The 14813-nt window shown below is 40.3% G+C and overlaps 1 protein-coding gene across 2 annotated transcripts in view; it reads left to right on the forward strand.

Moving 5' to 3' along the window:
• CDH5 (cadherin 5) overlaps positions 1-14813 on the forward strand; it is a 51011-nt gene that overhangs the window by 12857 nt on the left and 23341 nt on the right. The window contains exons 1-2 of one of the 2 annotated variants that reach the window (XM_034788366.1): positions 3149-3255; positions 14571-14772. In XM_034788366.1, coding sequence (XP_034644257.1) covers positions 14584-14772 — 189 coding nt within the window. In that variant the 5' untranslated portion in view covers positions 3149-3255; positions 14571-14583. Of the gene's footprint in view, positions 1-3148; positions 3256-14570; positions 14773-14813 lie in introns of those variants that run through there. The other variant, XM_034788365.1, reaches the window with a different exon arrangement.

Raw genomic sequence — 14813 nt, forward strand, 5'->3', positions numbered from 1 at the left:
TGTGTGTCTTCATCTCTTTCAAGCTTTCCAATAATAACTTTAAAATAAAGTAATTGGCAAGTGGTGATTGCATTTTATTCTAACACAGGCCACACTCAGAGCTGGTGCAGCTGCACTGAAATTAATGGAGTTAAGGCAGAGGTGAATTTTGCCCTCTATATCTAGAAAGGAGGAAATCGATGCAGTCTCCTAGTCTGAAGAATTCACTGAACTATCACATGCTTTGGTTTTTGCTTCCACAAAGAATTTCATGGCTGTGTCAGACTTGAACTATCATGTTCCTCCTAGGGTTCACAGTTTGTAAAAACCTTGTCCCATAGCCATAGGCATACATGCAAGTGTGAGGTGGATAAATTAATCAAAACATAAGCCAACCAAACACATTTTTGTGAGCATGAAGCTAAGCCTAAGAGTGTATGCCAGCAAAAACATATTAACCGGTTTTCTAACAATAGGCCTTCTCCATCACATCCAAAACACCACAGTTCTACAAATAGTACTCAACTCCAAACATGCCCTTCAGATATTAGAGGTTTTCAAAAAAGGCAAGACCACATGCACTATTCATTATAAATCTAGAGACAATGAAGAAGCAGTTGGCGTATAGCTGTCCCCATAGACGAAGCACTAGTTTGAACTCTCTCAACAACAAAGTAAATACTTAGCCCTGAGGAGTTTTTGCAGGCCAGATGAGAATTGAGATCAAGGTGGGTTGCACAGGGTATGAATCAGTTCAGAATTAACTCCTATATACCATACAAAATCCCTGCTGTTCTTTAGCACCAGTTGTCTCCAATATGGCCCTTGGTCTCTTTTTAATAGTTTGCTCAGGAAGGTTGAAGGAATAAAATAACCTCCTTGTCTCTCATGGAGTTTATCCCCATATGATACTGCAAAACTACCCCTTACAGCAGGGGTTGACAATGTTTGGCACGCGGCTCGCCAGGGTAAGCACCCTGGCGGGCCGGGACAGTTTATTTACCTGCTGACGTGGCAGGTTCGGCCGATCGCAGCCCCCACTGGCCACAGTTTGCAGTCCCGGGCCAATGGGGGCGGCGAGAAGCCGCAGCCAGCACATCTCTCGCCCGTGCCGCTTCCCGCCGCGCCCATTGGCCCGGGACAGCGAACCGCGGCCAGTGGGGACCGCGATCGGCCGAGCCTGCCGCATCAGCAGGTAAATAAACTGGCCCGGCCCGCTAGGGTGCTTATCCTGGCAAGCCACGTGCCAAACATTGCCGACCCCTAGTTTATACCTACAGTAATGGGGCTACTTCTGAAGAACATTTTTTTTCCTGTGTGAAAAGGATCACACAAAATATTAATCCAATTTCATTAAAAAAAATTCCCAGGAGAGAGGAAGAAAAGAGACCTTTATGAGCCTCTTGTAAGAGTCCCCCCCCCCCCCCCCCCCCCCCCCCGGCTTATCTCCCTTATTCTGAAATTATTCATTTACATACAGACCTTGAGAACTCTTTCATTGGGCTTTGCTAAATTCATTCCACATTGGTGTGGATGGCTCATTCTACCTTGTTTTGTTTTGCCCCCTCAGTGTTTTCTCCAGTTCTTTAGTCCAAGACTCAGCAAATCAGGTCCAGAATGCACACAGAGGACTCCCGTTCTGTACTGTTATTTGGATTTTTCCTGTAGTTCTGGCTGCTGCTACCAACCTATCTTTAGTATTTTTTATCTGTCCAGTTGCTTGTTGCTTTTTTTGACATTTCATTAGAGCCAGCTGGAAAACCGACAAAAATTGAAACGTTGATGAAAAACCCAATAGTCAACACTTCCCCTCCCCTATTCCCCTATCAGCTCTATATTTTAGACAATAGTTGTAGGAAGACCAGATGTCCTACTTCTGTTTGTTTGATCTACTTTCCAGCAGGCCTATATATGTTTTGCGTGTCCTGGGATAAGAAAGCAAATATCCTTCTTGTGGTCTGATTTTATGAACATAAAGCCTGTGACTATATCTGATAAGCAATAAATCTTCACCATGCACAGCACATGATTGCAAACGCTTACAGCTCCTTCTTAACCAAATTTCTTCAGATGTGAAAAAACACCAGTCCTGACTGAAGACTCAGTCCATGGAAAGCCTGAAGTTTTAAATGCAATTGTTTGAGTTCTAAGTAGAAAGACATTTCTAAATAATATTTGAATGTACAAAAACAGTGTTCTGTTCCATTAATTCAGAAATATAATAATTTTTTTGAAGTTCCCAGTAATCATCTAAGGGATAAAACAGGCCTGGAAAATTTCAGCCCATAAATTTCTTCTGAAAAATTATACAAGCACCAGTGTATTGCCTCCTCAACCATAATTATACATGGCCCTTGCTTGTTGGGACCCAGAATTAAGTGAATATGATGCAGAGGACACTGCAAAAGCAGCAATGTTGTGTGACCAGATTTTTAGAGGAATTATGGTTAGGATATTTAGGTACCGATGTATACCACTGTAGCACTATCTTTCTTATAAAGATCCAAGTAAAGACATGCTTGTTTAGGATGTCTGAGAATCTGTGATGCTACAATACACTTCTACCCCGATATAACGCTGTCCTCGGGAGCCAAAAAATCTTACTGCGTTATAGGTGAAACAGCGTTATATCGAACTTTCTTTGATCCGCCAGAGTGCACAGCCCCGCCCCCCCTCGCCCCCGGAGCGCTGCTTTATCGCGTTATATCCGAATTCATGTTATATCGGGTTGCGTTATATCGGGGTAGAGGTGTAGTTTTTAGATAGTCACAAACATTCCACAATGCTTGCTGTGATCTGTAAACCAGGAGGTGAAAATGACATTCCAAAATAAAAATGATACAATGAAGGAAAGCACCATGTCACCGTTGAGATCAGCACGTTAATCTAATAAGCACAAAGTGACAGACCATTGTCATAAAAGAAAGGCCAAAACAGGTCACTTCCTACAAATGCTTTAACTTCTGTATATTGCTTAGAACATTTGTTAAGTGTTTTAATATTTTTTATATAAAAAACAATGGTTTATCCCATTTGGAATATCAGAAAATGATGGTTTTGTAAAGTTATGAATGTCCCAAGACTCTCATGTCACATAAGATATCATGGATCCCTACCAAAAAAAAGTGTTATTAGAGTTTAAAAAACTACCCAGTTAGCATTTTGCACTGAACTAAATGTACTGCTTCAGCTATTGCTACATGTTAAGCCCAAGGAAATGAAGTAGCTCATTTTTACGGTTTTAGATATAGTTCTCTAACAGAAGCTACAGTAAAGGTAACAATGCTCTTTTATTATAGTACTGTGCTGCCTCTCTTTTTAATTAGATTTGTTAGTCTTTCACCAGGAAATGTTGTCTAATGATTAGATCAAGGGACTAGGAGACCAGAGCCTGTTATTCTATGGCTAGTTCTGATACTGATCCGTTGTGAGAACGTTGCCAAGTCATTGAACCTGGAAGTGCTTTGATCCCCCAATCTGTAAGAGGTACATAATGCATGATGTATCTACTGTACTGCTCAGGAGCACGAGGGGGCTTTATTAGTTCATTTCTGCAAAGTGCTTTGGGGTCCCTGAATGAAAGGTGTTTTCAAAGTGCAAAGTATTACTAGGATTGTTTTCATTTACTAGGGTTTTATCCCTTTAAGTGCTGCAGTTAAGGTCTCTTCATTACATAAATAGGATGTGCACTCACCTTAGAAAGGAAAAGATAATTTATTCACCTTATGTTGTTTAGTGGTTACCTTGCTGTATTATTTATTGCCAGCTATTCTATTCATGAGCTGTTACCCTTCAAAGTTCAGAGATATAATATTAGATGACAAAGTGAGAACTTTTTAGTGCAGATTCTATATGGAAATACATACGATTACTGTACAGATAGATATCGGGTCAGAATCAGCTCTCAGTTACATGGGTATAAATCCAATAATTTAACCGAGTTCAGTAGTTACTCTGGATTTACATTGGTGTAACAGAGCAAAATCGGGTCCAGTATTTTTGAGCAACATTTCAGTTTACATGTATTGACCACTATATAGTTACAGGTCCAATGCCAAGTCAATGGGAGTCCTTCCATTGAGATCAGTGAGCGGGGGCTTGGGCACTACATCAATGAAATGCCTGCACTATACGTATCTGGTAGTTCCAATGCAGTTCAAGTATTCTTACTACAATGCTGGCAAACATTTCTATTACCACCTTCAGTAACTTATAGTAATATTTTGTGTGATGGGAAGGTTTAATTTTTCTGCAGTTCATCATACAAGAGCTCAAACTGGGTGAAGTAGTCTTAGGTATATATTTGATTGTGGTTTTTATACCTAAAATTCTAAATTTTTGGAAAAAAACAGCCATTTTTATAAATATCTTTCAGGTTCTCATTAAAAAACTGGGGGCGGGGGGGAACCTACCATTTTTAGGTTGTCAACAACCAAAAAAAAAAAAATTGGTTTCCGGTTTATCAACAATAACCCAGAAAATTCCACAAAAACCACTGAGGAAAAAAAGACCCCAAAAAAGTTGTCTTCAATTTAAATTTTGTATTGACAAGATCTTTTTTAAGAGCTGTTAGAGCTGATCAGAAAATTTCTGTTGCGAGTCTGATTCATGTCTGTTGTTTTTAGTCAAATTTCTTTCATGGAATATTTATCATTATTTTCCAGTTGGGCTAGAGATATTGTTTTAAAGGAATCTTCATTCTAAAAAAAAATCAAAATGATTCTCTGCATAAGATCATAGTGAGATATTTCGGCCTCCCTGGCCAGGACAATAAAAATTGTACCAACTGTGACTGCTTAGTCATTTATTTAATCAACCATACATTAGATTTGGCTTACTGGTTTAACCAGGACAGAGCTATAGAACAGTGCACTTGAGAGCCTAGATGTGCATCTTTTATTTTTGACTAAACTAACTTCACGTTAGGATTATATTAACTTTAAAGAATGGGAGGAAAACAGATGCGAGCTGGACAGGGACTGCAAAAATTTTCTGAAGCAACCATCACTGAAACAGGACATTTTAAAGCCAATATTGCAGAACTACTTGCAGAAAGCAAATTTCTAATTAGTACAGTATTTACCTGCATTTGCACCAAAAACTTGATTCTAAAGAATTATACTCTTCCAATTAGGAAAAGAAACCATACCATGTGACATGTATCTCAAAAGCAGCTTGAATATCAAAATCTTTCCGTGAACTCTTGTTACATGATTTGCCCATTACTTTGGGGTATGCTTATTTATTCGGGTTACTCTTCTGGGGAAGGGGATTCTGTAATTCTATCAATGTACTGCTTGTGTCACTTGTGTTTTCATATGGAGCTCTACTTCTCCCTTCTGCAAGTCCCCTCCCAATGGAGCTATCCTGCAGGACCTAGGGTTCCTAGGGCTGGGTTTCTCCAGCCCCAAAACTGGATGAACACACCCACACCCACACATACATTAATAGAGCAAGTCTGAGCGGACCGGGTCAATCAGCACTGTCAAGCTGACCCCTTATATGTCTCTGGACTCACTGGGCTGGATGAAGCAGCACTTTCAAGCTGACTCTCCTTATATGCCCCTGGGCTCCATGGACTGGGTCAAGCAGCACTTTCAAGCTGTTACCCTTATGCGTCCCAGATTCAGCTCGTCCCTATCCCCACTCTCACATCACATCACAATTGTACTGGCAGTAACCTACTTGATGAGCAAACCCCACAGTATTTTGGGAGCTGCAGGGATCTTTAGCTTAGGTAAAAGAAGCGTTGCTGTAGAGTTAATGGGGGAAACACAAAAGAGTAAAGTTCAGCAAGAGAGAGAGAAGCAACCAAGTTAACGATAACAGTTATTTATTGAATACTAGTGATAACACACAAGGAGGGCTAAACCAACATAACATACATTATTAAAGGTAATACCTAAGATAGAAAGGAAAACACAGAGTGAGGGCGTGGGGGGGGGGGTCTCACCCACTTCATGAGGCTTGAACTGGTTGGTGTTCCCAGGTGATGGTGGTAGCTCAGGCTCCTGAATGCTGGAGACAGGCAGAGCCCCCAGCACAATCAGTCAGGAGAAGATGAAGTCCCAGGGGAACTGATGCCTAGTTTGGATCTAAGCATCAGAACCCTGACTAGAGGGTGAATAGGGATTTTTGTAGAGAAAATACAATTGTTCAAGGGAGAACACTAGATTTGTTTATAGGTAAGATGATGACTCAAGGGTTTTCTTTAGACTAGACAATAGGAGCTGATCACTCTTGGCTATGGGTGGTGTTTTCTTCCAGGGAGCTCACAATGCAACTAGGCTGCTTCAGTATTTAGATATCAATTAAGGATTCATTACTAGAATTGGTCTGATAATTGCTGAGCTGGGTGTGCGCAGACATAGGTTCATTAGCTTCTGGAGCAGAGATTCCCATGATGCAGTGCTTCCCTGCTTTTTCTGGTCCCAGAATTCAGTGTGGTTCTCTGTTCTCCATTCTGTATGTAAATTGAGATGTCTTCCTGTCCCATCTTTCATGCAGATGAGGCTAGGGGAGTTGTCTCTGCTCTCCATTCTGTATGCTAATGGAGATGTCTTAATCTTGTCACCCTTGTCTGGAGGGGTCTAGGTGTGTCTCCCAACACCCTTCACTGCTCTCTGTAAGTTTTTTCCTCTGATGGGTTTTGGTTTAAGCAGAAGCTGGGGGGAGAGGGGGTGTCTTTCATGAGTCAGGCTGAATACTGCACCCTGGTTCCCCAAGAACACAGAGGTGTCTGGTATCACTCTCCACTTATACTTTGCAGGCTGAGAATTATTTGCTGAAATTATCCAGCACAATTTCAAATAATGAATACATTTGAGAAAATCATGATCTGCTTAAAGAAGATTTATGAGCAGAGAGAGAAGCTCGGTTAATTGAATAAACTAATTGTGAATTTTTTCCCCTGCTCTCTTCAGGGCATATTTAAAGGTCCTTGCTTAAAATAAATGCAGTTTAAGATATTGGTACAAGTAGTCAGACAAAAGCTAGCCTGAGCCTGTAGTCTCAGATCTGATGAAAGGAACAGCTTAGGTAGGAACTGTCTCGTCATAGCTCATCCTTTATTATTCTCTTGTTCTGGAAGGATGATAGGAGGGAGTAATTTACTGCAACATTTACATGGATGCAGCTTACTCCTGCTTCTCCTGGCCCCATCAGGCCCCAAAGCCAGGCCAACGACTCCTGGCAGTGGATGGGGACGGATTGGATGGACTCCTCTGCCCTATGCACTGCCCCTCTTGCTGACACAGCAAGTATCTGGAGAGCAGAGTGCACTCCACCCCTGAGCCACACTAAAGATACAGATAGGCTGAGCAAGAGGGCATCTGCGGAGGCTTACTCCCCTACTTACAGGAGTATAATCTAGCCCTGCATTTTTAGCTGCTTGCTTCTGGCCACTCCAACATGCTGTACCATGCTGCATGGGGCGTACTTTCCCTTGCTCAGCTTCAACAACTCCTCCCTCCTGCTACTATCTCTGGGATTTGTTGAATGAAATAGTGCACTACCGAGCCTTTCTTCAGGAGCCCAACATCTGCAGAACTTGATCCTCATGCCCTTACCCAGTTACTTCTGAAGGACCTCTAAAGCTAGGACAGAGGCGAGGGCTGTTATACTTGAACATGAGTGGTTCCATCCCCAACTTCAGGGAAAGGAGTTCCATGGGACTGGTTCACCAGAAGGGGAGGATTTTTTGCTGAAGGAGATGTTCACAGACTAGCCAGGAATGAGTATCTCTTTGCAGACTCCAGCTGTGCTATGGCGCCAAGCATCGCTCATAACTATACCATACAAAGGAACTGCAGAGTAGACAGTGACACTTCTGATTGAAATGATGAAAGCTGCCAAGGAGAAAAGAGGAAGTATTTTTGCAAGGAGTCCCGGGGTTTTGTTTTCACTATATGTTTGACTTGAAAGATACACCAAAGGGCGGATACTAGCTTAACTGGAGAAATTGTTTTACAGAGGAAGGAGCCGAAGCTGCAGTTCTGAAGCAAGTCAAGAGACAGCAAAACTATTTCATTTGGGGACATAGAGTCTGTTAGCCAGCAGAAGTGAAATCATTTTAAACTTGGGAGAACATGGAAAGAGGGATCTGCTGAGTGAAGTGAAACATTTTGTATTATAACCAAACTGTGTATATCCGTTTAAGAGGTTCAGTCTGACACGTAGGTGACAGAGGCCCCTAAATCAAATGCAGTGCTTTGGGATATTCACCACTTATTAAAAATATTACTGTGCTCTGCACTATGTTTGGGGTTATTACTGTAAACTACAGCAATATCCCCACTCCCTCTGGCCCAGGGATGTTCCTTGCTTTTTCTTCTTGTATGTGTTCTGTGTTAATGATTGACATATTGTATGAGGCCCAAATGGTGAAAGCCCCATATTTCCTCGCAGGGAGCTCTGTGCCAGCTTGATAAATCTTTAGAAGGATCAGGACAGTGAAGCAGGCCCAGAGCTCATACAATAGATAAACCCATCCACTCAGACTTCTCTGGATGCAGGTCTTCAATTTCCATGCCCACAAATCACCACAACATTGACATAGCCAAGGTACTGATTATCTGTAAATTATTCTCTCTCTAGCAACTGCTCTTTAAAGACTAGGATGTTCAGAAAACAGACCACCACTCTGCAGGGTTGTTGGAACAATTGGTACAGTAAGGGTACTGAGAGCCATGGAACCAAACTGTAAATCAGGGGTCGGCAACCTTTCAGAAGTGGTGTGCTGAGTATTCATTGATTCCCTCTAATTTAAGGTTTCGCATGCTAGTGTGGAAGCAGAGCAGACACCAGTAATACATTTTAACATTTTTAGAAGGTCTCTTTCTATAAGTATATAATATATAACTAAACTATTGTTGTAGGTAAAGTAAATAAGGTTTTTAAAATGTTTAAGAAGCTTCATTTAAAATTAAATTAAAATGCAGAGCCCCGGACCAGCGGCCAGGAACCGGGCAGTGTGAGCGCCACTGAAAATCAGCTTGTGTGCCGCCTTTGGCATGCGTGCCACCTTTGGCATGCGTGCCATAGGTTGCCTACCCCTGCTGTAAACCATGTATATAATAGAAACCACTTCAAGCCAGGGGGTGCAGCAGCCCCCACAGCACCCTTAGTTCCAGCACCTATGCCGCTCTGGACAGCATATTTCTAAGGTTAATTGAAAGGAAAGGTATCCTTAGCAAGGTGTTCTCTGGTACATACAGGGCAGAGCCTCAAAGTTTGGATCCATATCTGAATTTCCCAGTGGCTGACATTGGACAGGTGGTTTTGGTTCAGAGGCATCTCTCTTGCCTGTGGATATTCTCCTGTAAAAAGCAATACAAACTAACAGGAGTGAATTCTTCTCCTTTAGGTAAGATAGGAATAATGTGAAAGACAAGCTTCTCTCCTCTCCTTGTACTCTAATGAAGATGCTGGCCACTTAAGATAACACTTTCTGAGAGCATCTTTGTAAATATGTCAGTTCTAGTGAAGTTAATAGCAATTTAAGCTTGCAGTGTAGTGTTTCAGTCTTCTCAACTAGCCATTACAATACGGCAATGAACAACAAGATAATTACTGTACTAGGGCTGGAACAGAATGATGAAAAGCACCATTCCCTTCATTCCTAGGGAGAAAACAGGCTGGTGCAAGGATAGATTTCAGACTGTTGTTCTCTTTCCTGAGGATGGGGGTGGAGGGGTCTTTTTCACAAGTATTTCCCAAAGCTACAGTCAATCCTAACTGACATTAACAAGGTGTTTTCAGAATGACCATCATAGTTCAGATTAAGGGTTGACAGATAGGGTTAAGTGGTCACCATGACTTTGAGAATCAAAATCCCCCCAGGATCCTTTACATTTTGCAGTGTAAGGTTTCTCAATTGCAAACAAAATCAATTACTTCCTAGATGTGCATCTTTAAACATTGTTTAGCAATGAGCATTTGATGTTAGAGAAGCTACAATCGTTTTGCCCAGCAGTTTCCTACACATTCACATAGGATGAGGAATGCAGTGTGTGTAGCTCATGTACAAAGATGCAGAATAAAGGAACAGGGAAAAACAAACATATCACTATGACATAAAGGTCCTAAAACACGTCGTTCCAACCATGCTACAGCACTATAGAACAACAGTAACTGCCTAATACTGAAGAGTAACTTTGGAATACGTCTAGCTACCTTACCTCCCAAAATATTGGCTTAATAGAACATTCAGCTAATTGTGTGGTGTCTACTTTTCTATCACTAATAATTGCTTTTCTTTTGATATACCTACTGACAGTTGATAACAGGTAATGGGAAGCAATTTACATGTAATTTCAAGTTCTCCAACTATTTGAATGTTAACTTTCCCTGACAGTCCTTTGTATTGTAGAAGTGAAAAATCAGAAGGAAAATTTGGCAGCTTTGCTACATGATATAAACTTTTCAATCTGATATGAAAGTCAGGTCTAAAGTTAGCTAGTAATAACATGATTTAAATATTTTTCTAGAGAACAGCTTCAGAAACATCAACTCTATACTTTGTACAATTTAAGAATAAAAAGACAATAGGGACTGAGTGTTTGGTTTTAAACTTTTCCAAATACAGGGAACTGAAGCAATACCTAAAGATTTCTCTGAGCTGGCTCATTTGTTCCTGTGTTGTACTCAGAGCTGGTTGAAACATTTCACGTGAAACATTTTTTCATTCAAAAGATGGGGTTTTGTCTAAGTCAATATTTTCCAAGTGAAAATACTGATTTCAGCAGAATTTACTGTCGGGAAAATCAAAACATTTCATTTCATCGAGTCAGAACATTTTGTTTCAGGTTGGGTTGACGTTAATCTTTACATCTGCCTGAACTGTCGTATTGCCTCAAACCCCCATTCACTCCTATGGGCTGTGCTTCCTTGCCAGACTACATCGCCTGTAATGCACAGAGCTTCCCCTTGTGTCTAAGCAGTTGCTCCCATGATGAACTGAGGCAGCTCAGGTGGATGCAGAGTAATATCAGCTGAACAAAACCAAATGGGAAGTTTTGATTCATAAATGTTGAGAAGTTTTTAGTACATTGTTTTGATACTGTTCATAACAGACATTTTTTTCTTTCATGAAAAGTTTTGATATTTCATATATTTTTCTGATTCGGATGAAAATGAACGTCAAAATTTCAGCATTTCCCATGGGATGAAAGTACTATATACGTAGATAGCATTCATCATCATGTATTTTTTGACAGGTTTCCATGCCCCATTTAGGGCTTATATCCCACCCTCTGTCCCCGTTTCCATTGGCGTCAAAGTTTGGCGCCGTCGGCCTTTTAAAAAAAAAAAAAAAAAAAGATTTTTTTTTAAAATGTTTGAATAGGGGGTATGTTGCGTGCTTGTGATTTGATACATTTTCTTGTTTGTTTAGAGAAAGGTTGAAATAGAGTGAGAGAGCATAAAAATTTTTAAAAAAGCAAGCTTTGGTAAGGTTTAGAGGAAAAAAGGAAGAAAGAAAGGTTGTTTGGTGAGTGTGAGTAAAGGCCTAGTTTGGCATTTTATTAAAGACTACAAAGAGAGAACTTTAAAAATTTGTTGGGGTTAATTTGAAAGAATAGAGGCGAGTTATTAAAGAAAAGAGATTTTTGGTGAGGTTTAGTAAGGAGAGATGATTTTAAAGGACTAGTTTGGTATGTTATTAAAGAGTAAAAAAAATTGAGATAAATGTAAAAGGTGTATTAAATATCAGGGTTGGTTAAGAAAGGAGCATTTAAAAAGAGTTAAATAAAAGAGAAACATATAAAGGAAACTGTTTAGTAAGTGCATGGTAAAAAGTATAAAGGTTGGTTAAGAAAGAAACATTTAAAATGTTAAATATAACGGTAGGTTAAGAAAAGAGCATTTAAAAACATTAAAATTGAAATGAAAATATTGAAAAATAGGTTTAAAAAGAACACACATGGCGAAAAAAGGACATTTACTAAAGCAGAGACTGTTTAGTAAGCACATGGTAAAAAAATATAAAGGCAGGTTAAGAAAGAAACATTTAAACCAGGGATCAGCAACCTTTGGTACGCGGCCCGTCAGGGAAAGCAGCTGGCGGGCCAGGCCAGTTTGTTTACCTGCAGCGTTCGCAGGTTCGGCCAATCGCAGCTCCCACTGGTCACGGTTCGCAGTTCCAGACCAATGAGGGCTGTGGGAAGCGGTGCGGGCCAAGGGAGGCCCATTGGCCTGGAACGGCAATCCGTGGCAATTGGGAGTTGTGATCGGCCGAACCTGTGGATGCTGCAGGTAAACAAACCAGCCCGGCCCGCCAGCAGCTTTCCCTGATGGACCGCATGCTAAAGGTGCCAATACCTGATTTAAACTATTAAATATAAGAGTAGGTTAAGAAAAAGGCATTTAAAAATATTAAATAAGATTGAAAAATAGATTTAAAAAGAACACACATGGCAAAAAAAAAAAGGGCATTTACTAAAGCAGAGACTGTTTAGTAAGCACATGGTAAAAGTATAAAGGGAGGTTAATAGTAAAGCATTTAAACTATTAAATACAAGGATAGGTTAAGAAAAGAGCATTTAATAAGAGTTAAATAAAAGAGAAACATATAAAGATAGGTTAAAAGAGAGAACAGGGCAAGAAAAGGGAAAAGAAAGCCCCTTTGCAAAGGGCAAATATAGACAGCACGTGGTTGAGTCAGAGCGAGAGATCTTACCCTTCTAAGTATTTCTGCAGAAAGAGACAACTTCCCAGGTTCACAGCCCCTCAGGCTTGTTATCACCACCTTTGGATTGGCCCAATCAGATATTGTTCTACAGCAGTGTCATAGAATTCATTTTCCTGAACCAACGTTAGTCTAAAACATAGGGGGGAACTTTTAAAAATTGTTTGTTACTAGGGGCTTATGGTTTTAACTTTTATTAAAGCTCCTATGTAAATGTGCTACATGGCGGGGAAAATGCTTGGGGGTCTGTGTTTTTAGATAAGAATAAGGCAGTTAAAGGTGGGGGGGATTGCTCTTGTTTAAAAACCATAAGCCCCTAGTAACAAACAATTTTTAAAAGTTTTCCCCTATGTTTTAGACTAACATTGGTTACTTTTTAATGAGACGATTTGAAGCAGTGTGCTTTTTCAGCCTTTGAAAGCCAGTGGATCAGAGAGAAGAAGATTTCTTCTTCCTCCACTTTTTAACAAATAGAGGTGAAAGTTATATTAAGTCTTGTAAAGGAATAAACACTTGAAAAGACAAGCCTATCTGAAGACACATCCCTTCATTTAACATTTTTATAGGTGTGTTTCAATAAAATAGAGTATGCAGAAACAGCCCAGGTTTAAAACCACAGCCAGTTTATATTCCCCTAAGTAAGGAGGAGCTTCTATTTAAACAGGTCTGATGATTAAATATGGCTGCACCTAGAAGGCCCTGGCCAAAACTTGCAGTAAAGCCTCTCATGAAGAGACATTATACATTTTTTATTACAACACATGCAAAAGTGATAAATAAAGGGCTGTTTCTTCATATAGGTTTGCCTTTTCAAGTGATTATTCCTTTACAAAAAACTTAATACAACTTTCACTTGTATTTGTTGAACAGCAGACGAAGAAGCAGCCTAATCTCTGATCCAATAACTCACAGATGCTGTTTTTGTTAAATTTCTGTTAGAACATTGTTTTGATACTGTTCATAAGAACGTTTCAACATTCATGAATCAAAACTTCCCATTTGGTTTTGTTCAGCTGATATTACTCGGCATATACGTGAGCTGCCTCAGTTCATCATGGGAGCAACTGCTTAGACACAAGGGGAAGCTCTGTGCATCACAGGAGATGTAGTTTGGCAAGGAAGCACAGCCCATAGAGGTGAATGGGTCAGGGAAAGCCGCTGGTGGGCTGGGCCAGGTTTGTTTACCTGCAGCATCCACAGATTTGGTCCATTGCAGCTCCCACTGGCCACGGTTCGCCATTCCAGGCCAATGGGGGCTGCAGGAAGTGGCAGCCAGCACTTCCCTTGGCCCACTTCATCTCTCCTTACTCAACCTCACCAAACAACCTTTCTTTCCTTTTTTCTTCTAAACCTTACCAATTCTTTCTTTTTTTTAATCTTTATGCTCTCTCACTCTATTCTTTCAACCCTTTTCTCTAAACAAACAGTCAAATGGATCTAAGCACAAGCACGCAACATACCCCCTATTCAAACATAAAAAATAATCAACAACAACAAAAATCAAAATGGCCATCAGCGCCAAACTTTGACGCCAATGGAAACGGGGACAGAGGATGGGATATAAGCCCTAAATGGGGTGTGGAAACCTATCAAAAATACATGGTGATGAATGCTATGGAGATATATACTACCGATGGAAATTCCATTTTTTGATCAGCTTTAGTTGTACTGTAATTAATTGGCCTGATACTGCAGGGTAAATCCAGTAACTTCAGTGGAGTTAATTGTGACCTATATTGGTGTTGCAACAAATGTAGGCTCTGTAGTTTATTGGCTTGGGTGCTGAGCTGAGCCAGAGCCAATTCTGAGCCTTCGTGAGTTTGGCCCTCTCTAGCAGCGATTTACCATTGTTGAAGAAATCTCTGTTCTATATTCCCTACTGTTCATATTTTACAATGTTTTCTAGGTTGCAAAAGAAGATGAAAAAGATTATTCTCCTTTTCTCCCTGATCTTGGCTCCAGCCTCTGTTTACACAGAAGATATCAAGACAAAACTAAATATTTCACCAAGCAATAACAGTCATAAACGATTTAAGAGAGAATGGATCTGGAATCAAATGCATATCATGGAAGAGATTAATTCACCATTACCACATCATGTTGGGAAGGTAATTAACAATGTATTAGCAATCAGTCAGCAGTTACTAAC

This window comes from Trachemys scripta, chromosome 13 (assembly GCF_013100865.1).
Source record: "Trachemys scripta elegans isolate TJP31775 chromosome 13, CAS_Tse_1.0, whole genome shotgun sequence".
Taxonomy (NCBI): Eukaryota; Metazoa; Chordata; order Testudines; family Emydidae; genus Trachemys; species Trachemys scripta.